Genomic DNA, 24,079 nt, shown 5'->3' with positions numbered 1-24,079 from the left:
GATGGCCAAAGAGGATCCCACGGCCACCTTTGTTTCAGCCTCTGAACACTTGGAAAATTTTGCCTGATAGCTAATCAAAATCTCCTTTGTTATAAACACAGCTGATTTCTTTTGTTTCTCTTCTGCCCGGTAGCTATGCAGAACAATTAATAACTGATGCTCTTACAAGAGGGGTGGGGTGTTTTTGCCAGACTTCTAACATGACTTCCCCCTCCTTCCTCCCAGTCTTTTTTTGGCTGTGGTTTCCCTCTTTCCCTGCTGGACCAGACCAATCTAGTTCTTGAGCATTTCCTGGTGATTCCTTAATTTCCTGTCATTTCTGTTGTTCTGTAGCCTGTCGCCAGTTTTTTTGTCTCAAGACCACAGAGCTAAGAGTTTAGAAACAGCAATCCTGATGAAGCTTCTCGCTGCTACGTGAAAAGCAGTGATTTACTCCCCACGTCAAACTGATTAAAATCAACACCGCCTCTTTTTTCCTCCTCGTCGCAGCATTGCTGTTGGATGGCTGCTTGATAGGATGGGTTAAATTTAAGATTGCCCAGGAAAAGAAATAAGGTGGGGGTGCCTCTTCAGGGGCACAACTGTGCCATGAGACTGTCAGGGTGCTTGTGCCTCTTGTCTCCCCCCTCACTGCTCTCTCTCCAATCATCCACAATACTTAAATTATTTTTAATCTACCATTCAAGCTGTTAATGAAGAGAGTGATTAGGACCAGACCCAGAGCTAGCCCCATGGCCAATGTGAGAGGCTGTCCTGGCACGACAGTGGATCATTAACTCTTGGAAAATAATTTTTCAGCTAGTTGTGCATCTATCTGAATAGTGGTTATACCTAGGCTAGTTTCTTTTAACCCTCACTGTTCTTCTCCATGAGGACTCTGAGGTGCTTCTCTCTGATACCTTCATCCCACACTCCTGCCTCCCCAGCCAGCTCTTCTCCTCCTTTTCCACAGAGGCATAATGGCAGGATTTTGAGTTCCTTTGCAGTGGTTCCTACCCTCGTGTTTTCTTGCTTTATTTCCTTATGCATTTCCATCCAGACCAAGTTTTGGACAGTGGAGGAGGCAGTTCTTGCATGGGCTGCTCAAAAGTACGTCCGTGACCCCTATCACAGCACATCCTGATAGTCCTTAACTTTCTCTGTAAAGAAAAATTGTGGATAACTTGGTCTCTACAGCAGGTAAAATACCCTCTTACCCCCAAGAGATGAACTCATATTGTTACTTGTTCCCCCCTTATCCCTAATTATCCCATCAGAGAAGGAGGTTGGATTGAATTAATGCGAGCTGTTCTTACAGAGTTGATGTTAGTTTGTTGTCTGCCCGTTACCTTCTAGATACTTGTTAATGAACTAACAATCGGTTTTAGTACCCGTTTACATATTAAAACTAAGCCTGCTGTTTTACAGTTTTCATGTAGCTGCTTCCCCTCTCATTCTCCTACTTCTCCATGACATTAAAGAAAACCCCTTTGCTCCAGGAAGCCTTGAAGACAACCACAAACAGTTCAGAACTTACCAAGGGGGATTTCACCAGCCTTCTAAAGCCATCTCTTCTCTCTCCCCTCACATCCCCAGACAACCTCTCCATCTTCCATATTCCTTTGTTCAAAGCCTCTTCCCGGAGGTTGCTACCAGCAGGAACACATCTTTTGGATTTATACCCAATATGGCTTGAACAACTTCCCATCTTCATCGAGACTAGCTCTCAGCAGACCATGCAGAGGCATCGACCGGTTCTCAGCCGTGTCCCTGGAGAGGTCTTTCCATTTACAGTCTATTGTGTTCTTGAACTTGGTACATTCCTTTTAGCCTAAATTGCCTTTCATTTATTTATACCGCTGTACGACTCACAAATTTTATAAATCCTATCACAAGACCTATTTACTGTACGTGCATCGTGTGAAACCCGCAGCCTTGCATTCACTGTTAGCTGTCCATAGAAACCAGGCAAGACAGATTATTCATATGGGTGAGAAAGAGTTTTCAAGAGAGTTCTTCCAAAATACCTCTTCTTTGCACTTTTTGTGCCATCTTTATTTACTTCTTGTTTCTGTGCTCCTGTTGCTTAAAGTGCCTGATCACAGTTAATTTTTAGTAAACACCGAAGTATCATTCGTCTGAACACTTAAGTTTTCACTGTGTCAGTTATTTCTCTGCCCTCTTCCCAATAACTGATGGACTTTTTAGTTTTCTCTCTTGCTTTTAATGCGTGCCTAGATCCTCTTTTTGGTGGCTTTGTGCGCCTTTTCCCAGCTCCCCAAGCCAAGCTTTTGAAAATGAAGAAACGAAACAAGAGGTGCAGGGGAAAGCAATACTTTCTGTGCCCCGGCATCAGTGCTAGGGGAGCTGGGTCGCTCCGTTTTGAACATAAATCAAGCTAAATTAGGTAATTCTCCTCCTCTACTCCGCTCTGGTGAGACCTCACCCGGAGTACTGCATCCAGCTCTGGGGTCCCCAGCACAAGTAAGACTTGGATCTGTTGGAGCGGGTCCAGAGGAGGCCACCAAAATGGACAGAGGGCTGGAACACCTCTCCTGTGGAGAAAGGCTGGGAGAGTTGGGGTTGTTCAGCCTGGAGAAGACTCCAGGAAGACCTTATTCCGCCCTTTTTACCAAGGCCTGTAGTGACAGGGCAAGGGGCAACGGCTTTAAACTGAAAGAGAGCAGGTTTCTCTTGGACATAAGGAGGAAATTCTTTAGGGTGAGGGTGGTGAGATACTGGAGCACATTGCCCAGAGAGGTTGTGGATGCCCCATCATTGGAAGTGTTCAAGGTCAAGTTGGACGGGGCTTTGAGCAACCTGATCTACTGGAAGATCATAGAAGCATGGAATCATTCAGGTTGAAAAAGACCTTTAAGGTCATCAAATCCAACCATAAACTCAACGCTGCCAAGTCCTCCACTAAATGTCCCTGCTCATGGTAGGGGGTTGGACTAGATGATCTTCAAAGGTCCCTTCCAACCCAAACCATTCTGTGATTCTATGAAAATCTGTTGGCAATCCTTGTCTCAGAGAGATTATTGACATTATTGGCACTAGCCTGTTTAGGATGTAGCAATTGAGGGAGAAATGACAATATGTTATTAGCTATCAACCACATTAACATTTTTTCTGGTGTCGTCTCCTGCTTGAGCTGGAACTCCAGGCTCAGAACTAGATTAAATCTATTTTTGTTCCATTTGGCTGTGCAAGAGAACTGGTCTGGAGCCTGTTGTGGTACAGGAGCTGCTCTGGAGTGAAAAAACTGTTTTGGAGGGTTGCCTTTTTTTTAAGATTGGTTTTAGCTTGACTCAGTTTCTGTCTCCGGTTTGCTGTGACCACAGGTGCCTGCAGCAGGGCAGGAGAAGGGGGTCTGGTGATGCCACATGTTGTCTTACTGGTATGTGACAGCCCAAAGTCTTCCTACAGCTCCAACCTTACTGATTCTTCCACTTAAAGTGGCAAATCTGTGGCCGAAATGTTCTGAGTTTTAATTTCTTGTTTCCAAATATGCCCTGATCCACAGATGCCAAAGGATGGATGGATGGATGGATGGATGGATAGATAGATAGATAGATAGATAGATAGATAGATAGATAGATAGATAGACAGAGTATGCCATTGGCATATCTTTGTGTAATTTGGTTAACGTCTTTTTAAAAGAACTAGAGTAACTACTCTTCTTAGAAAATTGTTTCCAAACCTCTCCGTAGTCAGAAAACTTCTAACTTCTTGTTTTGTGTTTTGAAAACATTAAGATCTCATCTTCATCTGCAAGTATAAACACTAACTGCTGGAAGTTAAAAAGAAAAACACTGAAAACCTCAAGGTTTTAATTATCCCTGCCAGGAATAAAGAGTAGAAGGAAGCTACAAAGTCTGCTCTAAGCTTCCGTGGAAGCTGGGGGTGAGGGGGATTCGCTGCCGCGGATGGCAGAGCTTTGACTTGCTGGATGGCATCAGTTTGGCAAAACGCAGGAGCCTCTGAACGACAGACAGGGAACCGAAGGGTTTCTGAATCGAGTTCAACTTATTTTTATTCAGCCCGTGTTGCTGAATTCACCAGATAGATGTTTCTGAGTCTTTTGCCAGTAAAGATAAGATCTGCTGGTCAGGAGAGCGGATTAACGGTGACAGTGTGTAATGCACACGTCTGTGTGCTAACGTTGGAAGGATGGAGTCATTCAAGGGGATTGAGGCTACAAGTCAAATGCCTCTTATAAAGAGAACCAGCGTTAAATAATTAGAAAATCTTTTGTCCTCTCAAATAGTACAGAAATCAATTGTTTTTTCCAAGATTGAGCACAATAGGGTGAAACTCTTGTCTGCCAGCATAAAAGAGCAGGATGCCAGGTTTGATCCTGCTGCTGCGACTGTTTCGGTGCTATCACCGTGCTTGGAAGGAGCATCGCAGTGCCAGCCTTCCCAACAGCCCTTCAAAGTCAGCTTCATTTAGAAACCGTTCCTGTTGACCCATGGATCACTCGAGAGGAAGAGCAAGCAGGAGCTTTGCTGCAAAATCAAGGAAAAGGCCGTTTCTTCCATCATCCTGCCCATTCCTGTTGTTCTCCTAGGCTGTAGCACATTGAAACAGCCGAGCAGCCCTGTCCTGGACCTGAACATCCAGAATTAGCATGTGGAGGTGTGCTGGAGGAACTCGTGATGCTCTGATCATCTTGCCTTCCTCCCCAGCTGCATCCCAGCGCAGGGACCAGTCTGGTTCGATTTGCAGAGGTTTTGTGCTGATAGAAGTATCCTTGGCTGGGGGCAGCCACCGTGCAGCATCGCTCCACCCCCAGAAACTATAATGGGGGGTAGTAAACATAGCTATACACTTGTGAATACATTTTTGTTTTCATCTCTTCTACACAGAGTTAGAAATTTGGGGCCTTGTCTCTTTTGACCCATCTGTAAAATACACAAGTTGGTGCATAAAGATACTATAGATAAAATTGCCTCCACCTGGTGTTGGACCACTTTAACTAAACCAGCACAACTTTATAGATAAACGTTGTTCCATTATTTAAAATCTCTTCTGGCTTGCTGAACCCATGTAAGCAATGAAACAGTTGATGTGGCTTGTCTTTACTGCTGCATGTTTCCCTCGGGTTAGCTTGTACGCTTTTATTACCCTGGAGGGAAAAAAAATACACCTTTTTAGCAATGAAGATAAGGTCTGAGACAAGCCTTAAACATTCAGAAGTAATTGAAGTTTGCTGCGGGCACGTTACAGATTGCTGCTGCTCTTGGGACTGTCTCAGTGGAAATTCAGCTTGATAAAATTCACAAAGAACTGGAACTGCTCAAGGACACAATTGAAAAAACATTTTGAGAAGCCGGTGGAAGGTTTCCAGCGCGGCCGGTTGCAGGCGCAGAAGCAGGAGCGAGGAATGCAGCCTGGCCTCCCCAGCATCACCACCGCTCGGGGTTTTTATCACACATGTTGGGACATTTTGGATGTTTTCCTTTAAAAATAAGCCTAGCTCGCGCAGGCGTGCGAGTAAGAGAGAATAGCAGCTCTTTTTTAATTAAAAAAAAAGCCTTATAATCTATATGCTTGATGTTTGATTGCAAGATAATTTTTTTCCCCCCTGTTAAAGCAAGTAGTAAAGAAATACTTTGTGATTTGTTCAGCTCTGGCGTTGGCAGCATTGCCTCTCCGGAGCTCTTTGAGCAGGAAGCTCCGGAGTCTTCACTCACCCTCACCAGTGGGGTGGGAGTGAAGTTGTGGGGCTTTCCCCTTAAAAGCAAACTGGTAGCAAGTGGGAGAGGTGAAAACAGGATTTAGTCAGTCTGTAAATGGCTTTTTTCGGCACCAGCACTGTCACCTGTCCCAGGAAGGAGGCAGATGTGGCCGTGACCCCGAGGATGCCCACCGGGGCAGTCGGCCGCCAGCCACTGGGTGTTTGATTTACTTACCCCACCATGAACTTTTCATTTCAGGCCAATGTGTTTGAGGAATAAAAACGCTTCCTAAACAAAACATGCGGTGGAGCTGCCGGTTTATATCCCTTAATTTTAGCGAGATGGGAAAAGGAAACACACTGATGTTTCCTCCTTGCTCGTACCCGTTTCATCCCGAGCATAGCACGTCAGGATGATGAGCTGTGCTGCACCCTGCCTGGAATACTGGTACAGACTGAGCCAGGACAGTTGTTCAGGGGTTGTTGTTTTATTCCGGTTGTTCCCTTTTCCATCCAAGCTCCTCCGACTGTGGTGCAGCTTGCCCAGACTTGCGCTGCACGGGAGCACGAGGGAGCTTTGAGGCCGACATAAAGGGAGTCATCTGGGGAGTAACAGGCTCCAGGGATGGAGGTTAAACTATAACCCCCGTGCCAGTACGCTTTTGGTTTCTGAATTGCCAAGGGAGAAGGGAGGAAACGGGAGCAGGATGGGGAATTCCTGCCGGACGGAGCAGCCCGCCCGCCTGGCTTCAAAATAGTGACCTCGGGGAGCACATTGCAAGGGGAATAAAAAATAAAAGCTGTGCTTGCTGCGGACCAGAGGGACAGCCCTGTGAACGGTGGCAAAGGTGGAGGGGACGTGGAGGAGTGCAAACACCGTTTATACAGAAAATAGAGAGCGTTCTCGATGTGCTCATTTAAATGGCAGAAGGGCACGGGTGTGAATTCGGGGTGTTGTGCTGCTGCTTCAGCCTGTGTTTCTTGGGTGTCTGGCTGGAGCGGATGCTTAAAGCCTGGTTTTATGTCTAGCACTCCAATTCCCTGTGACATCTCAGGGCTGTTACTTAACCTCTGTGTTTACATCCTCCTAATACTCCCCTGATTGCTTAACTGCTTGTCAAGAACTCTTGAGAATCTCCAAAGAAACTCTAGAAGTGCAAAATGGTATCACATGGCCATCCTCCTCCTGATATTTCTGTATGTTAAACAGAGCTTTGATAGCAGTGTCGTAATATAAACATATGTGCTTGAAAAAATGCTGCAGAACCTCTTGTGCAGTCTGTGGAGAGCTTACCCTTTTTTGGGGAATAATGGACAGCCCCAGTCATGGTGCACTAAAAAGTGTTTCCTTTTTTTTTTTCCTTCTTTTTCCAGACTTTATATTCAGAGCACCCATTAAATTAAGCAAACCAGGGGAACTCCGAGAAGAATATGAAAGCCAGCTAAGGAAGGTACGGTATTCTGTGTAATTGCAGTTTTTCTTCCAGGATAATTTGGATTTCCTGCAGGAATGCCATCCTACCTATAAGGAAACTTGTAGGGCTTTTTATTCCTGCTCTGTAACAAAGGTCGTTTATTCCCTTTATGCTGTTCAACCAGTTCAGGAAAATATTGGCAGTAATTGAGCATGTAGAAGCCAGATTTTGCTGTCTTAGGCTGCCTTCCAGCACGTGGAAATGTACCTTCCTTGGTGGACCTCGAGCAACTATTTGGTTGTACAGGGTTTATTACAGCATCAGTGTTTGTGGATGTAATTCCATAAAGGCTTTTTCAGCATAAGGCATCTCCTGCAGTAACATCCCTCTCAGAAACAACCTATTCCAAACTAGAGCTTTCTGTCTGGTTTTATGCAAGAAAAAAATATCGTTTAAAGTCAAAAAACTGCGAAGGGGAGAAAAACTTTTCAGCTGTTTTGGAGTTAAAGCCTGGGAAAATATTTTCTACATTTAAAAAGGGATTTTTTCTTAATCTAAATCATTGAAGTATCTCCAGTGGCTAGTCATTTCTGGAAGTTGGCTGCTTTTTAAGTGAGAAACATTACTGTGAAAGCAATGACTGCTGCAGCCGAGCGGATAATGATTTCCATTGCAACCCCTCTGGTGAGAGTTGCCCATAACTTGCTAAAATATTCATGTTGCCACTCATAGTTCCTGCTTTTGTCGTCCCTTCCTCCACCAGGACCTGCGCACCGTCCTGCCGAAACAATGTGGACTCTGCCCTGCTGCTGGTGTCTCTGTCAATAGATTTAATCGCTGTCCCGGGGCCTTGATCTCTGTGATGGTGTTTTTGTTTGAGATGGGTCCAACCTCTCGCTGATTAGTTTACCTGCTGGAGAAAAGGAACAGGGAGGGGTTTCATCATTGAAGAATTTTCTTTAGGTTTTCACTTGAAGATCTCAACAACCGTAGAAAGGGCTGAGAAGCTGATGTTTAGTTAGAAAAATAGCCTTGTCCTCTGAGTGATGGTAAGTAGGGAAATACTGTTTAGATGATATTTAAGGTAAATAACTCATCTGGGAAATGCCTATTTTTGAGGAGACAACCAAAAAATGGGGAAGGGTCTTCTCTCCTGCTTCTCCATGTGTGGAATTAGCAGTGGCACTGATGGGCAGTGTCACTACAGTTTATTAGGATAACTTTGGCTGACTGTGACCTTTCATTAACTGATATTAAGATGCAAACTCTTCTCTGGTCCAGGTGACTTTTGCTTTGTGCATAAAGTCTTGTGACTTGTGGCATTTTTAGCAACGGTGAGACACGTTACCGAGAAACAGTTGGTTTAGGCAGCGGTGTAAGTGCACAGAAATCTTATACCTATAAAAATCTAGTTTATCAATTAACTTAAACATGCATCACTGTAATTGACAGTTTAATTTTTTTTCACTGAAACCTTCAGGATGAGTATACTCAGAGTAACTTTGGCTTAAAGAAGAATTAACTGTAAACCTTGCTAGGGTTTTATAAATCTCTCCGTAAGAGCGAGTGGGAGGCTTTCTGTGATGATACTGGAGCCAACTCATCACTGATCCTCCAGACTTGTTGCTTGATGTCTTCAGTCCAGCTGCAAGGCCTGAATTTCCCAGGTGTCCAGAGGAGCAGGAACCTGTTGAGCTCATTGAGGCAGGATCTTAGTTCTGCAGTTCTTCCAGGTGCCTCCGGACTGATGTATATCTGGATTTTCTGGAAGGATTAAACTGTCTTCTGGAAGGATTAAACCATCTTTGCTCCTATGGGCCATAAAACTTTTATAGGAGCATTGCATCTGTGCAGGACAAAGTGAGAATTTTGTCACCACCTGTTAATGCTGATCACTCCGTTACCGACTTTAAATATTATATGTAAAGTTCAAGTAAGCACATTTGAAGCAGAGTCAGTCTGCAGCTGAAGAGGTTTTTGCATCTACCGCTTGACTTCAGCAAAAAGATACCACGTGCAGCCCAGCGCCAGCACTTCTCACTTCCCCACCAGTCAAAAGGAAATACTTTAACATGTTTCTGGCGTTTTGGGCATGTTTTCATCTCGTTCCTGTTCAGCCTGCTGCCTTCCCCTTTTTGCTCACTGGCAGATGGGAGATAGGTTTTTTTCCCCTACCAACTTGAACTCATTTTTTATGAACTTCGTCTGAAAGAGCTGGTGTGGGAGGGGGGAGATTCTCTGAATCATCATCTAAGAGGAAAGGGCAATGTAATTTTGCTGACAAAATGGCAACTGGTGATGCATTTCTGCTTTCTTATTCCAGGCAAAATTGTGACTGTTGCCACTTAGTGAGAGCTTCTTGGTGTCTCTGAACTTCTGAATTAGGCAGGAGGAGACGAGAGCTCAGGTCTGGGAATCGAAACTTGTGTAGAACTGGGTTTCCCTCTGTGTCTCCAGGCAAGAGGTTTCATCTCAGCTTCCCTGCCCGTGAGACGGGGGTAACCCGTGCTGGCTTTCCTCCAGAGGAGGGGAGAGGAGCGTTCAAAAGCTTTCACGTCTCCCAGATGTGAGTTGTTTTATAAATCCTAGCTCTTAACCTGCTTCCCAGCCTTTTGCAGTTGAAAACAAAGTAGTTACCATAATTACGTACTGAAGAATTTTTATTTGAAGTGGATAATCTCATAGTGTAATTTTCTCAACTGGCTTTCAGAGTGAGATGAAATGTTTGCTGTCTGTACAGGACAGTGAGATTTTTTTTTTCCTCTTGTACGCAGTGCACTCGGTGCTCTTGTATTTTATATTTTTCCAAAGGAGGATATCGTTCCTGTGCACTAAAAAGCTAACTCATCCTGTTAAACTGTCTTGCTGTCACAAGCAGTCTATTGCTTGTAATCACACGTAATCAGGAGGGAAACTCCTACCTGAGGCATGTGCTGACATGCAGCTTTCCAGCAGCATGGGTAGACAGAGCAGGCTCGGGGAGTGAGCAAGCAAACCCAGACAGTTTATGGAGTGAAGAGAAGATACCAAACGTGAGTTTATCAAACTTTTGGAAATAAATGTTACTATCAAGAATAATGTTCCTGAAATGGTCATTTCTTGAGCAATTGTTGAGCAAAAGAATCAGCAATTGTTTGTACAGCTTTTTTTTCCTGCAGTTCCAGTATCCAAAAGGGCTACAGACAGGTTAAAATGCATTTTCTGATAACCATACTGCTAATAGCAGCAGACAGTCCCGCATCCAGTATTTCAGAGATACTACTCAGATAACGTAAGATACTTCTCCCAGGGTAGATTTCACACCAATTTATTTCAGTTTCTAATCCTTATGTCCTGGCACAGCAATGCCACGTTTGTAAGTAAATTGTCCAGGAGATAATTTATATTCAGCTACTTAAAATGATTTTTTTTAATTCGTACAGATTTTATCATTAGAGTTTGCTTTTGTTTGCAACCTGAATTCTGGACCTAAATTCCTTTTTTATCCCGTTAATTAGGATCCCGTTCTTGCTTTTTTCACTCTTCACTGTCGGCAGAGCTTGTGCTTGCACCTCACATTAACCGTGCCATGGGTTTGCTTAAAATCCGTAAATATTCCTGTGTGTTGTTACATACTCTTGTGGTTTTAGATTTGGGAATTGAGTATAATTTTATAAGTTAGACAAAAACGTGAAGAATTCCATGTAGCTTTCTTTCATGTGAGAAATACAGAAGGGACACAAATGTTGGATAGTATTTCAGCTGGCTAAAAAAAGTAATCATTGTGATAAATCTTGATCTGAAATTGTTTTTCAGATACTTAAAAAAGGCTCCTTAAAGTACAGAAATATTGTTCATGAAATGTACAGCAGACTATTCATCATGTCTGCATCATGTGGCCATAATTTATATTAGTCAGACACGAGGTTGTAGTTATTGCTTGAGATTATTAATAGATCAGGAATTTAAAGATACATCCTAAACACTCTAAACAAGAAGTCAGACCAGTCTTTGAAAACATTTGCTAAACACCCACAATCAAGCAAACAGTGGGTTTTTTCCTGGTTTCTACCTTCTCTCCTCCTACCTCTCCCTTCCTCGTCTCTGGGAGTTTGGATTCAGTAGGATTCGGGTCCTTCCCAGTCTGAAAATCATGGTGTGCTTTTTGTGTAATGCATCATGAACTCTGTTTTCTTGTCATCCATGTGTCCATGGTTTTTTTTTTAGGCAGGGAAGAAAAATACTAAGTATTTTTGGAAGAACGAGGAGTTGTTGCAACGTTGCCCACTGCCTTTATGTGCAGTGCTGTAGGATCGGTGCTCAAGCTGCCTTGCGGATGCCTTGAGCTTTACTGGAGGGCACCAGGTCCCACAGCTTTGCTCTCCTGGGAGGCGAGGGGGAAATTGCGGTGGTGTGAGAAGATAGGACAGAACCTAACAGGGCAGCTTCTTAAGCATCTGAGATGCCTACACTCCAACGGGAGGATAAACAGAAGCATTTGAATTCCTAGTGCTTAGCCATAGCTGTAGCTCATCAGCATGATGGACATCTGTCAATCAGAGGGCAGGCTTGTTGTCCCAGGCAAGGATGCGCAGAGGTTGAGTGCAGGAAGAAGGAAGAACCTGGTATAAATACATTTTATAAATACAGACTTTTCATGGCCTATGTGTCAGCCTGAAGTTGAGAAAGAGGTGAGAGACAAGCTGGGTGAGACAGGAGCTGAGTGATGTTATCCTGGGCAGGGACAATCGGGTGGTGTTATTTGAAGTATGTACCGCAGAGCCTGTTCATTGGGAGAAGACGGCAGAAAGGAGGAGGAAAGGCGGCGGGGGTGGGGGGGGGGGTGTTTGAGTAGCAAGTTGGCAGAAAAGAGGTCCTGGCAGAAGTGGGGAATTTGATTCCTTAGGTAAGGGGGAGCAAAATAATGCAGCAGGACAGGCAGCCCATCAGAGCCACGGATCATGCTGGGAATAATCGTTTGGTTCAGGAAGAAAGAAATCTCTGCAGGGAGAGCCTGGCCACGAGGAGCTTGTGGACACAAAAGTCAGCCTTGGTTGGTTAAAAGGGGTCACAAAGTGATGGATCGTGCTTTTCGAAGGCAAGGAAGGAAAGTGTTTGCCCTTCTCTCTTATTACTGGACTTCCACAAGCTCAAGAATGAGTAGGGGATCTTCTGGGAAGATAAAGGCCTATATGGGGACTGGCACTTCATGGAAGGCCCAGCAAAAAAGCCTCCAGTGCAGAAAAAGGATGGGAAGTGCAACAGGACGCAGCTGGGGCTGCCCAGGCAGTACGGTAGGATTTCTTGTGCAGCCTTCAGGTCTGTGAAATGCAGTAGTGCAGCACGTGTGGATAAAATAATGTTGCATCGTAGCCTTTTTGATTTGCCAGGGTGGTAAAAAGTACAAGAAGACATCTAAGAATGTATTAGAGAAAAACAAAAGGAAAGAGAGGGGAAGTATTCCTCATAGGAAGTGATACCAAAAAGGCTGGAAGTGCTCGATCCCTCCTTTGGATCAGACTTCTTAAATTGCAGGAATGTATCAAAAAAGCCAGGGGTTTTCAGTCAGAGGTTAACACGGGGCAGAGTAGGAAGCCAGGAGGTAAAAGCAAGTCCGGTGTGATGCGCAGGCAGCGGCTGTTTGATGTGCAGCAGGCAGGATCCCCTGGGTCCGTGTACCTTGTGTCCTGGATCCTGGCATTTACTTGCACTTCTCATCTGCATTTTCACTTCAGCTGATAAACTGAACTCAAGCTTTGGGCCTCCGCTTGGCCATCGGAGCATTAGCTAATCTCTCTGTGTCTTCTCCATCCCAACGCGTCAATGAAACAATGGGATTTCATCCAGCGTGGGAATTTTTCATCCAACGTGGGAATTGCTGTATCTAACCCATTTTAATTTAGGTGATGCTGTCCATATGTCTGCCACACGGTGTGTATTGTGTCGCAGGCCGTTTGAAGACTAAAATTGAAAAGTTATGGCTTGCATGAAACTACTGTTGTGCACATTTTTATTTGTAGTGTGATTATCTACAAGTAGACAAAAGCTTTTGTCTCTCTATCTTAGAAAATAGTGTGGCAGAGAAGTCTTTGTCAAACCCTGGACCTAACAGTGCCTTTGCTGTTCTGCAAAGAAAATAATATCCATGATATTTGTGTACAGTGCATGAACGTGAAAGCACCGTAGAAACAAAGTGATCTTCACGTTATTGCGAGAGAGAGGCTCTACTCTAGAGTAGAGAAATGAAGACACAAAATTAAATTATGTGGCCAGACTCTTAGAAAAACACTTGTTGGCAACCAGGTGTAGGATTTAAACCATTTTAAATACACTGTCTCTTTTGTCATTATTTCCAGCTGAGAGAAGAAAAACTGCAAGAAGAAAAAGCTCCCGAGGATCTGATTCACAAGTTCATTCTAGATGACATGGATGTAGGAAAAAGGAAAATGGAAGAACAGAAAAAAGATGAATCTTTAGCACTTAAAGCGAACCAGGAGTGTGTAAGTAAGCTTGTGCTTCTCTTTCCTAGCCACATCATAGACGCTGACTGGTAGGTGAAATGCTGCTAAGACTCAGTCCTGGAACAAGAACTAGTTCTTTTAAGACCTTGACTAGCTGAGCGTCTCCTGTTCCTGCCCGTTGAAGCTGGGAGCTTTCATGCTTTGACACAGGGAGCTTTCCAGGATTCCTTGATTGACTTTGTTGTAGCCCTTGAAAAGCCATGAGCTAACAGATTATAAAGATTCATGTTAATAAGAACTGTCTTCTCAGATTTGTTCTTCTAGAGGTTTTCCCCCCTTTTACCTGCTTTACTCATGAGTGGAGGTGCAGCCCTTCCAAAAGTATCAGTTAAATCAGTAGAGGCTTCTGCTCTGCTTTGCGTATCCTTGGTCTTCAGGCATATGAGCATTTCCATGAACATTTCTTCATGAATCTTCTACAGTGGAGCTGTAGTCCAACAGATTCTTCATGCTGAGCTTTGCCTATTTCTCATTTCAGTTCTGAGACTCCGCAGGAAATGCTCTTAAGTTTTAAAGACTGCTGGGCTGATATATGGGTACTGAATAACGTCCCGTAATACCTTTCTTGTAGGATTTTCTCATGTTTCCTTGATCAATAAATTAACTTTCTTCTATGACTGGCAGCTCTACAGAGGAGCTGTGTGTTTATTTTTGCATTATTTATGCTTTTGGGGCCAGCCTCTGAGCTGTCACAGCCCCAGTGGAGAGCGCCGCAGGAGCACGTCTACCTGCCAGCAGGTTCCAGTCTCAGTTTATGTCCTCTAGGTGTAATCAGGACGGGGGCTTTTGGAAACTCTCATATCTTTGCAAGAAAGAGATTTATTTTCCAAGTGATTCTTTTTGTTGTACGTGTCAGCTAACTCTTCCTTGATTGACTTCAGTTTCCTGAGCGTCTCTCGGATTCAGAGAATGAAGAACCGTTCCAGGGCAAGCAAACACATCGGTCAGCTTTTGTTTCCAAGACCAGTGCCTACTCCTTTGCTTTCCTTTCAGGGTAAGATGCTGAGGCTTGATTCAAGCTGATTAACGTTCATTAGAGATGTAAATCTCATGTTCTTTTGACTGTTGTTCTAAACCTGCCTGAGGTGCTTTAAATTTAATTTAAATGGTTGTTCCAATCCAAAAGAAGTAATAATTTTTCTGGAATTTTAGAACAGATGAATTGGTAGAATATAGTGTCTGGCTGATTACCTCCTACCTGGGGGTTAACAAAGTTAGTGTTGATCCCATGAAGCAGAAAAGTCATTGCTGTGGATTTAAATGACAGAAATCATTAAAGTACGGAATTCTGTGAGATGAACTTAAGAGTTCTGGATCCTTCTCCAGCACAGAGACTTAAGAGATAACATCAGCCCCAAACAGCTTATCAGTGAAAGCTCTTGCACGATGCAGTGGAAGCAGCTGAGTAACTTAAGTGTGTCTTCACATGAGAAGCACAGAGGTTTCCTTAGCGTCGTCATTAGCTCTGACCTCAATTAATTATAAGCCGTAGGTGGAGGTGTCAGTGTGTTTAGCCCTTGAATGCAGACCAGGATTCTGCGGCAGATCCAAGATTCCTGGATCCCTTTACCCCGAGGGCGTAGGAGGCATCTCTTCCAGCCGGCTGCTGCCAAGGCTGCTGCCTCCCCCACGGGTAACTGCTGCCAGGGCTGCTGGGCCGGTTGTTCGTAAGGTCATGAACAATCTCCTCGTTTCACCCATCTGCTTTTCAGGAACTTAACCGCCAAGGTGGAAAGGAGCCGGAGCTGCAACGACACCATTCAGGAGAGATCAAAGAGCAGGCAGAGATCAGCCCCAGCCAACAAAACAAAGGTACCGGCTGCGTCCAGAAACGTCGGGTTTCTGTGTGTGAATATTCTTATCTGAGGTTACACAGCACCGGTAATCTGGAGATATAAAACCCTGTGTTTGTGGTGCTGCTGCTGCTGCGTTATCGCCATGGGGCCAATCACTTCCTTGCAGCTCACAATAAAAACCTGCTAGGTTAGAAATTACCAAGCAGAAAAGTAGACAGCTTGCAGAGTTGTTTGTTAGCATTGGAGGATAATTGGGAGTCGGAAGGGTACTTACCATGCCTTTGTTTTGTAATTAATTTTCTTTTCGAGGCTAAATCCCCAGCTGATTAAAGAAAAATCTTTTACAAGTTTAGAAAGAAAATCCTCTCTTCCTCCCCTTTTCTCTCCTGTTCTTTCCAGAGCTGTTTAAAGAGCAAAACTCATTGCTCTCCTGCTGTTAGGACACTTCCTTTTGCACTTCCACGATACGGGAAGAGCTGGCCCGCTTTTCCTTCCCTTCACATCCAGCAGCCCAAATGAATTAACTGTATCCGTGCAGCAGGCCTGGCTTTTCAGCACACCGCAGTGCTTCAGGATGAGCGGTGACCACGAAGCGCCGCTGAAAATCTGAGTCGGGGGGGTTTTTCAGGCTCTTCCAGCTGGGAACCTCCCACTCCCTGGAGTTGACCTTTGCAACAGCCTGGCAGCACTGCTGACCCCTCTGTCTGACCCTGCCAGCAGAAGCAGCTTTGCCCACTCGCTCCTGGACTGATTTCTGTCTCCGGGGCCATACTCTGCCTCCTTTCCGATGCACCTCTCTGGCCTGGGGGATCCTGGTGGCTGGAACAGCAGCTGAAATCATGAGAGCTGTGAGTTCTCAGTGCAGAAAACAGCTCCAACGCTGCTCCGCTGGGGCCGCTTGCTAGGATGTTCCACTGCCTCGTGCTGACACCCCTCCTTCTTGGGCTCAGTTTCATCCCAGATGGAAAGGAGAGGGTTCAGTTCCAGAGATCCCATAAGGAATAAAAGCCTCTGCAGTCCTTTGGAAGGACAGTTTAGTTGGTGCATATTGCTTGGAAAATGGTAAAATCCCCACTGGGCACACTAAGTTGACCCTGGTGATCACCATCTCTGAGGTCATGAGCATGGCCCATGGTCCAGTTCCCACCTAGGCTGACAGGAGCTGGGCTGAGCTCAGAGCAAGGGTCTGTGACTGACTTTCCTTCCCAGGACTTTTTTTTTTTAAGTCGATGGCTTATGGACCTGACCAATTGAGAGTTGCGCTGCAAGGGTGTTCCACAAACTCATTTTGACCTCAAAATAAACTAGTAGAAACAACTCTCTTTTGGGCTAAGCAAGGAAAGGCTATCACTGTCTCAAACTAACTGCTAGATAAAATAATTTAATCTTAGAGCTAAGAATAATACCATTTGCAGTTGTGTATGTGCAGCTTTTATTTCGGATTTATTTGTGGCTGGATTCTGTTGCGTTCCAAATGCAGCAGCGTTAGGGAATGGTCTTGGAGATGACAAGAAACTGGCTCGTTCGCTCTGCGAGAGGCCATCTCCAGCAGTGGCCACGGTGTGCTCTGGGACCGCTCACCGAGGTTGTTCCACCTCAGGCACATACACACCTTTTCTCATGATGTTTTGCAGCACAGTGGGTTAAACCTGGGCCAAGTATTTATTCTTTCTCTCCTACAGCTTGGTAGGGAGCTAAAAATCCTTTGAAGATCATTATTTCCCTTGAAGAGCGTGGCTTCCTGCAGCCAGGGCGGTGCAGTGCTTCTTGGTTTCTTGTCTTGCCTTGCTTCAAGTGTTTTGCCATTGGAGTGGTTGCCATTTGTGGCAAGAACAGCTCTTACACTGAAATAAATCTGAAATAAAACTCCGGTGCCCTCTGCTTACATTATATATCGGCCATGAAAGGTGCCGTGAGCAGCAGAGGCTGCCATGGCTGTTCTAGGGAGCCCTCCAGCTGGTCTGCTGCAGGACCTGAGCGTGGTAGCCTCATGTTCTCCTCTTCTCCTCTCGCGTGCTTGCCCATATTCTTCTCACTGACAAACTTTTTGAGCTGTGGTGCCTTGCCTTGCAGGTGCCACCCATCACCAGCACGTCAACGCCGCTGGTTGGAGTTTTGTCATCCACCCAAAACAACCGCTGCCTCTCCGCCCCAGACCTGACGGCAGAGAAGCGCCTGGTTCTCAACCCCGTTTCGTCCCTCTCGGCCCTGCACAAGCCAGAGCGATCCATCAGCCCCGAGAGCAATGACAGCATCTCAGAAGAGCTCAACCACTTCAAGCCTATCGTCTGCTCCCCGTGTACTCCTCCGAAGAGGCTTCCTGACGGCAGAGTCTTGAGCCCTCTCATCATCAAGTCCACGCCGAGAAACCTGAACCGGAGCCTGCAGAAGCCAACCACCTACGAAGCCAGTCCTAGAATACTGAAAAAATGGGAGCAGATATTTCAGGAGCGCCAGATCAAAAAGACTCTCTCTAAAGCGACCCTTACATCCTTGGCTGCGGAGCCTGGGGAAGACGTAATAGTTCCTGACATCACCAACTCCAGTGCTTGCCCTAAAGAGCAGCAGCCACAAGTGCAGGATGATCATCTTCCACCTGACACAACAGGAGACCCTCGCCCCGAGCTGGATTTTTTTCCTTCCATCAGTGAAACAAAGCTGGGAAGAGGGAGTGAGAAGAGCAGGGATTCACAAGCCTTAACAACAGACGACAGCGCTGCCGAACCAGATGCTAGATCAAACGTCGCCTCCCTAAACCCACGAGTGTCCGAAGTCCCTGACCTAAAAGTGAACACGTTCATGGACAAATCCTGTCTTAGTCTCGGCCCGAAAATGCTGAGCAGAAGACTCATGGGCGTCAGCGCATCGCTGCCTGACAACAGCACCCTAGGAGTCCCCGTCAAGACATCAGGAAAAAAGCAGCTGAAATACCTGAACAACAGCGAATTGATCAACGTGCAGAACAGCACCTGCAATTCCGTTGAGAACATCATCGGGGAACAGCCCCCGTCGCTGAGACGGGGCCGGAAGAGACGCTGCAAAACGAAGCACTTGGAGCACAACGGCTCCGTCAAAAGACTGAGGCACGCGGCGGGGGAGGTGGGCTTGCCTCCGGAGGATCGCTTGGTACGGGAGATGGAGCAGAAGCTCCAGCAAGAGGAGGAGGACAGGAGGTTGGCCCTGCATCTGCAGCGGATTTTCGACAGCGAGAATAGGACAGTGGATAGGCGGAAAGTCAGAGTCGATCGGTATCTGCTGCGGTCGAAGAGCACTCTGGGTGCTAAGTAGCACTAGTGGACGATGTTGCCTTTCTAGAGGACGATGAGGTTTATCAGATTATCTTATAGGAAAACTATTTTTTGTCATATTTCCACCCACAGCAATTGTTTTTTCGTTTTGGTGGTAAGACATTTGTAGGTCCAGTTCAGAGAGAAGCCAGAGTCCTTTCAGATTAACAAAAAAAAAAAAAAAAAGAGAGAATGAGAAAAAAATCCTCCAGCCTTTCTGGTCCATTGGTCTGAAAGCAGTGCCCATGGTCCCTGTGAATACACTGCAACACCTCTGCATGCAGTCGGTGACATTTGGGGTCCCCAGCTAGGAGGGTTGTGTGAGCAGCACGTGGGGTACAAGATAAGAACCCCGTCCGTTCCTTGCCTTGTCGCTTCAGTATGCCAGGAGAAATCAGAGCTCTACTCACAGAGAGGAAAGGAGGCGTTTTCTGTCCTAGAAACAGTCTTTTCCTCTCCACATGCCCCGTTTTCTCCCTTAAACTGCAGCGGGCTGTGGTGGGCAGACTGTTACTGATGTCAGCGTGTTTGAATGACCTGACTTGAGGGCTGTTGGGGAGGGAGCCTGGTCCGTATTTCTGCTAGGAAGTACCAAATAGATCCACCCGTAGTATTTACAGATGAATGTATCTCACTGTCTGCCCTGGCAGTGTGGATCATAGGTTACTTTCATGAAGCAGAAAGGCAAATGCAGTGAAGAAAGACATAAAATAAGGGTTTTACTGAAAAGCCTTGTAGGAACTTGTATAGTCATGTTAGTGACAGAGCAGAGAGCTTGGGGGGAGCAGCTGGGTGCTGTGTCGCAGGGAGCAAATGCAGTTTTTCTCCTAGTCCCTGCCTCTTCTGAGGCAAGAGGGCTTCATGCCCTTCCCATGAACGTTGAAATCTAGAAAGGGAAACGCTGGCAGGGAGATTTCAGGAAGGACGTTCTTCCTGCTGACACGTACCCTGCTCAGTTAAGAGATCTCTCAGCACACCTAGGACCTGTCCTTACACATCCCAGAGTGGCCCGAGGAGGCATCCCGAGGTACCTGACGCATCGCCGTCCTCTCCCGGGCACCCCGTGGGTTGGCAGGAGAGCTGGGACAGGAGCCCGGCCCTCCCGGCCGGGGATGTGGGCGCTCGGGGCGATGCCGGCCTGCCCTGCCCCTGCTCTGAGCTAGCTGTCTTCAGGTTCAAACCACTAAGCAAGCTCAGGTGAGCAACGCACTAAAATTTCCGCTTAAAAGCATGAAGTCGGGCACGGCAGCCTGGACCAGAGCTAGCTCAGAGCCTGGGCTTTGCCGTGTTGTCTGCACAGGTGTAGCCTTCAGTGGCAGCCCACCCTTGGGGCTCTTCGTGTTTCTAACTCTCTCCCCCATCAGCCATTAAGAGCGCACTAATTTCCTTGATTATTTCCAATAATCAGGCTCAAAAACCATCGGCTCAACTTGATACTTGAAAGCTGCCTTGCAGAGTATTCACCGGGGACCCTCGGTGCCCGCAGGGACTTTTGTCCGGGGCGGAGGCTGCGGCGTTAAGGATCTTGCTGACCCGGGTGCCAGATGACGAGTGGTATTTTCAGGCTGTAACCGAAGCACAGTGCTGGGGCAAACCTGCCGTGACCCGCGGCGGGAAGGGAGGAAGGCCACTGCACTCAAACAGATGGAGCTGATCTAAGAGAACAGTCGTTGCCCAATTTCCTCTATCTAAAAAAACGGTTGAATTTCTCCCTCCATCTTAAATGGTTAAAAAAAAAAAAAAAAAAACGGAACTGGTTTTCTTTTTCTCTCCCGGCATACTTGCGTAACTGCAAAGGACCCTGGCGCTTTTTTCCTAATTGAACTGGATTTTTTTTTTAAAAAAAAAGAAATCTTATATTTTAATGGATAAAATTTATATATTTTAAATACTATATTTCAACAGATTGACACTTTCGTTTTGAGAAATCTTATAGCAATGATTCCATAATATATATCTATCTATCTCTGTATCTCCTTAACACACAAACTACTGGATGTTTAAAGTCGTACCTAGGGCTGGCTAGACCTGGCCTGCTCTGCCTGCCTGCTGCGGCTCATGGGCGACGGCTTTCCGTGCCCTCTCACGTGCCGCAGCCTCGTTAGGTGCTGATTGAAGCAGGCGCTTTTGACCCAAACTGAATCCTGCTCCTGTACCCAGCTGTGAACTGGAAGGAAATTCAGCAATTAGAGCCTTGACCGGACCTAGAAGAGCAGCGCAGAGGGAAGGAGCAGTGGCCTAGATCTGCCCTTTGCAGTGAAATAAGCTCAGGAGGGAAACCCACAGCTTTTTCTCATTATTCATGCCATTCTTTCCCAATATTTTGAGCTAAAGCGTGCACTTTTCAAGTGCATTTGACATTCTTTTTTTTTACGATTAGTTTTAAAATATTTTAAAATTATTTTACAGGCCCTCTTCTCCCTGCCTCTTGCCCGTGGTTAATCCCTTGAGCCCGAATCAGACTTCCTTAAACAGTTTCCTTCTTTATCGCGACGCTCGTGCGGGTTTCATCCAGGCTTTGGGCTGCCAGGCGCTCTCTGAGCAAGCCGACACCACAAAAAACTACATTTACATGCTGAATGTATCCTTTCTTTCCCCTCTTAAAATAGATTTCACAGTCCAACGCACCAGGCCAGTGTCTTAAATATCTTCTTTTTAAAAGATTACATAAATATTTAGTTTTTTGTGTGTTAATTTCCGCTCTCTAAATCTGAGCTGGGTGGAAGCGTGGGAGGCAACGCCTGAGCTGGAGCTTATCCCCAGCCAGAAAAAAAAAAAGCTTAAGGGGACCCCTCGCACCCCCGGCTTCCCAAACCTCGCCTTCACCGGGCAGCCGGCTCCCCCCAAAAGAGACGCCCGGGCCGTTGCATCTGCGTGGAAGGAGACCCTTGGACGTGGCGTCGCAATCGTGTCGTGGAAGGGTTGCGCTCGCAGCAGCTTTCGCTAAAGCATCAGGTCGGGATCGATCGTTCCTCACGAGGTTGAGCACCCACAGGTTTTTAGTCCGATGAAGCTGCTGGCTGTGTTTCTACATTCGTTTCTCTGTTTAGTTGCTCAAGGACTGAGGAGAATGTGGGCCGTTTTCCAGCCGGCTTTGCTTAGAGCCTCTCGCCTTCTTCCTGAGCTAGCGAGAGCGCAACCGCCCTCGGCTGAAATCCACCCGAGGCGGTGTCGGGTTCGAGACTTGAGGCGACGTGAAGCTAGGATGAATGTTTTATTAATTTAACACTCTGTAAGTTTGTGTAAGCTTGCACAAAAAGAAATAATTGTATATAATTACACTTAAAAGAGCAGGAATTCCCAGCCTCTACCCTTTAAAGGTCAGGTATGACGCTACCTTTGCCACAAGTAATGCCAGCTGAGAAGTAAAATACCTCTTGCTGAACGGTGGATGCAGCACAAGATCTGCAGAGGCACTAAGATAAAACCAAGTATTTATTTACACTTACATGAAAGTCATTTTTAACCCTCCTCTTTTCTGCAGCCACCTTCTCCCCAGGATGAAGGCAGTCCTTGCCGGCTGCGGGACAGTGCGGGCGTGCGAGCGTCCTCCCAAAATGTGAAGCTGTCTTCTCTTGTAAGAAAACAAAAAAACAGGTCAAGAGATTGCACTGTCGGTAGCGCTGGAGGGGCTGGGGTTGGTTTGACGACAGAAGGACCGTGTCTGCCAAAGATGCCACCGACTCCGGAAAGTTGCGTTCTGACCCTCCGGAGCTCTCTGCCCGGGAAAAGCCGTACGGAAAGGTCCGTGTTTGGGAGTCAGTGAGATCAGATAAATGAAGGAAAAGTGCCAAAAGAAGGGATCGTGCCAGATGATTGTATAATGTTGTTCTATATTGTCAGTATTTTTCTTCAAATGCTATTGTACATGCAGTGCACAGTAGTCATGAAGTGTCGCTTGAACAAGCGCTTCTTTGTATTTTCTCAACGAAAGCAAAGGGGGAGGTTGAAGCCTTAAAGACTATCACTGATTTTAAAAACAAGCCTTTAGCAACGCTCTGAGGACAGACCCCAGGGCTCCGCCTCGACCCGCCAACAGCCCCGCACCATCATCTCCCAGTTGTCCGGCCAAAGGTTGACAAGGAGCTTGTCCCGTGCGCAGGGCGGGGGGAAGTGTTTGACAACAACGACTTGTTGGATGCGACGGTCTCGCGTGGCACCGCGACGGAGACCTGTGGGACGTCCCCGTGGATGGCAACTGGGTGGAACTGGGACGTGACGCCGGTTTGACCTACAGCGTGGAAGCTGCGATGCCCCCCACGCGTCGCACGCATCGGACACAAACCTTTCTCTTCCCCGTGTCTGTAAAACACCGCGAAGCAGCAGCTCTAGAATTAGCTCTTCACTATGCAAACAGGAAAACCTTCCGCTGGTTACAGAGGGGGGTTGTGTATGCCTGGTTTCCTTGGTGTTTACTGTCAAACTGTTTAAAACAAATCTAGATGTTGCTACACTTTTTTTTTTCCCCAATAATGCTTTAAATCGTTGTGCTTTCGTGTTCTCCTCAGCTCGCCAGCGGAGCACCGGGGCGGTAAAGGACTACGGTCATTTTGGGTCTCAGCTGAACCAGCGTGGCTTCATCTGAATGTTTTAAAAAGCGATGGAAGTTACTGAAGGACTGTTGACTTGCATGTGTAAAATGTGTGGGTAAAATGACATGCAGGCGTCTGTCATGTTGTGGCTTCTGTTATTTGGAACAGAGTAAATCCTGCTTGTGAAAAAAATTGTCACAAACCAGAAAAATGCCAACTGTGTACAAATAACGTGTACATTTTAACAGCAACGAGGACTTTTAACTGCAGGACAAAGGCCGAGGTTAAAACAGAATAAAACCAGGTTCTGACAGTGAACTACCTGTTTCTGCTGAAGTTGCTGCGCTTGGAAACAAGCAGGATCCTACTGCTGCCTATCCCAAATGGGTTACAGTGGCCCCTGGCTGAATGAGGTTGTTGATTAATGTTTTATAGGGGGAAAAAAAAAAAAAAGGTGAAGGTGAGTATAATGACATTTTTCATGTAGGTAAGCAGCCAGGGGGAAATGAGCGTCCCAAAAAACCCCAAATCCCTGTTCCAACCCCTTCCAGCACCGACGCAGCTGTTTTTAGGGGTGCCAGACTGGGGAATGAATTGGGGGTTTTAATAACTATTATTTTTATATATATATAACTCAGTTTAAATAACTGAGTTTAAATAACTGAGCCCACTCAGGTCTGGCTGGTCGGGCACATCCCTGCAGCAGGACGGGGCTCCATGCTCAGAGCTGCCACAAGCGGAAGCAGCGCAGTAGTTTTTCTTAAAGTCAGTTTTTGCGCAGGGATGGGGGAGCACACACCTTATTTTCCAGGAACCGCAGAGCACAACGGCGAGCAGACACGGATTTCACGTGCTGTCATTGCAGCGTTGTGGCTGCGTCGGTGCTT

General features: G+C 46.2%; 1 protein-coding gene across 2 annotated transcripts in view; it reads left to right on the top strand.

Annotated features, from left to right (window-relative positions):
- Positions 1-23,510, top strand: part of RNF169 (ring finger protein 169) — a 29,169-nt gene extending 5,659 nt beyond the window's left edge. Inside the window, exons 1-5 of one of the 2 annotated variants that reach the window (XM_074860594.1) lie at positions 7,045-7,113; positions 13,413-13,556; positions 14,459-14,571; positions 15,290-15,389; positions 17,447-23,510. In XM_074860594.1, coding sequence (XP_074716695.1) covers positions 13,482-13,556; positions 14,459-14,571; positions 15,290-15,389; positions 17,447-18,661 — 1,503 coding nt within the window. In that variant the 5' untranslated portion in view covers positions 7,045-7,113; positions 13,413-13,481 and the 3' untranslated portion in view covers positions 18,662-23,510. Of the gene's footprint in view, positions 1-7,044; positions 7,114-13,412; positions 13,557-14,458; positions 14,572-15,289; positions 15,390-17,446 lie in introns of those variants that run through there. The other variant, XM_074860595.1, reaches the window with a different exon arrangement.
- The last annotated feature ends 569 nt before the right edge of the window (positions 23,511-24,079 follow it).

Source organism: Strix uralensis, chromosome 2 (assembly GCF_047716275.1).
Source record: "Strix uralensis isolate ZFMK-TIS-50842 chromosome 2, bStrUra1, whole genome shotgun sequence".
Lineage (NCBI taxonomy): Eukaryota > Metazoa > Chordata > Aves > Strigiformes > Strigidae > Strix > Strix uralensis.
Note: the sequence above shows the minus strand (reverse complement) of the source record. Positions and strands in the feature narration are given on the sequence as shown.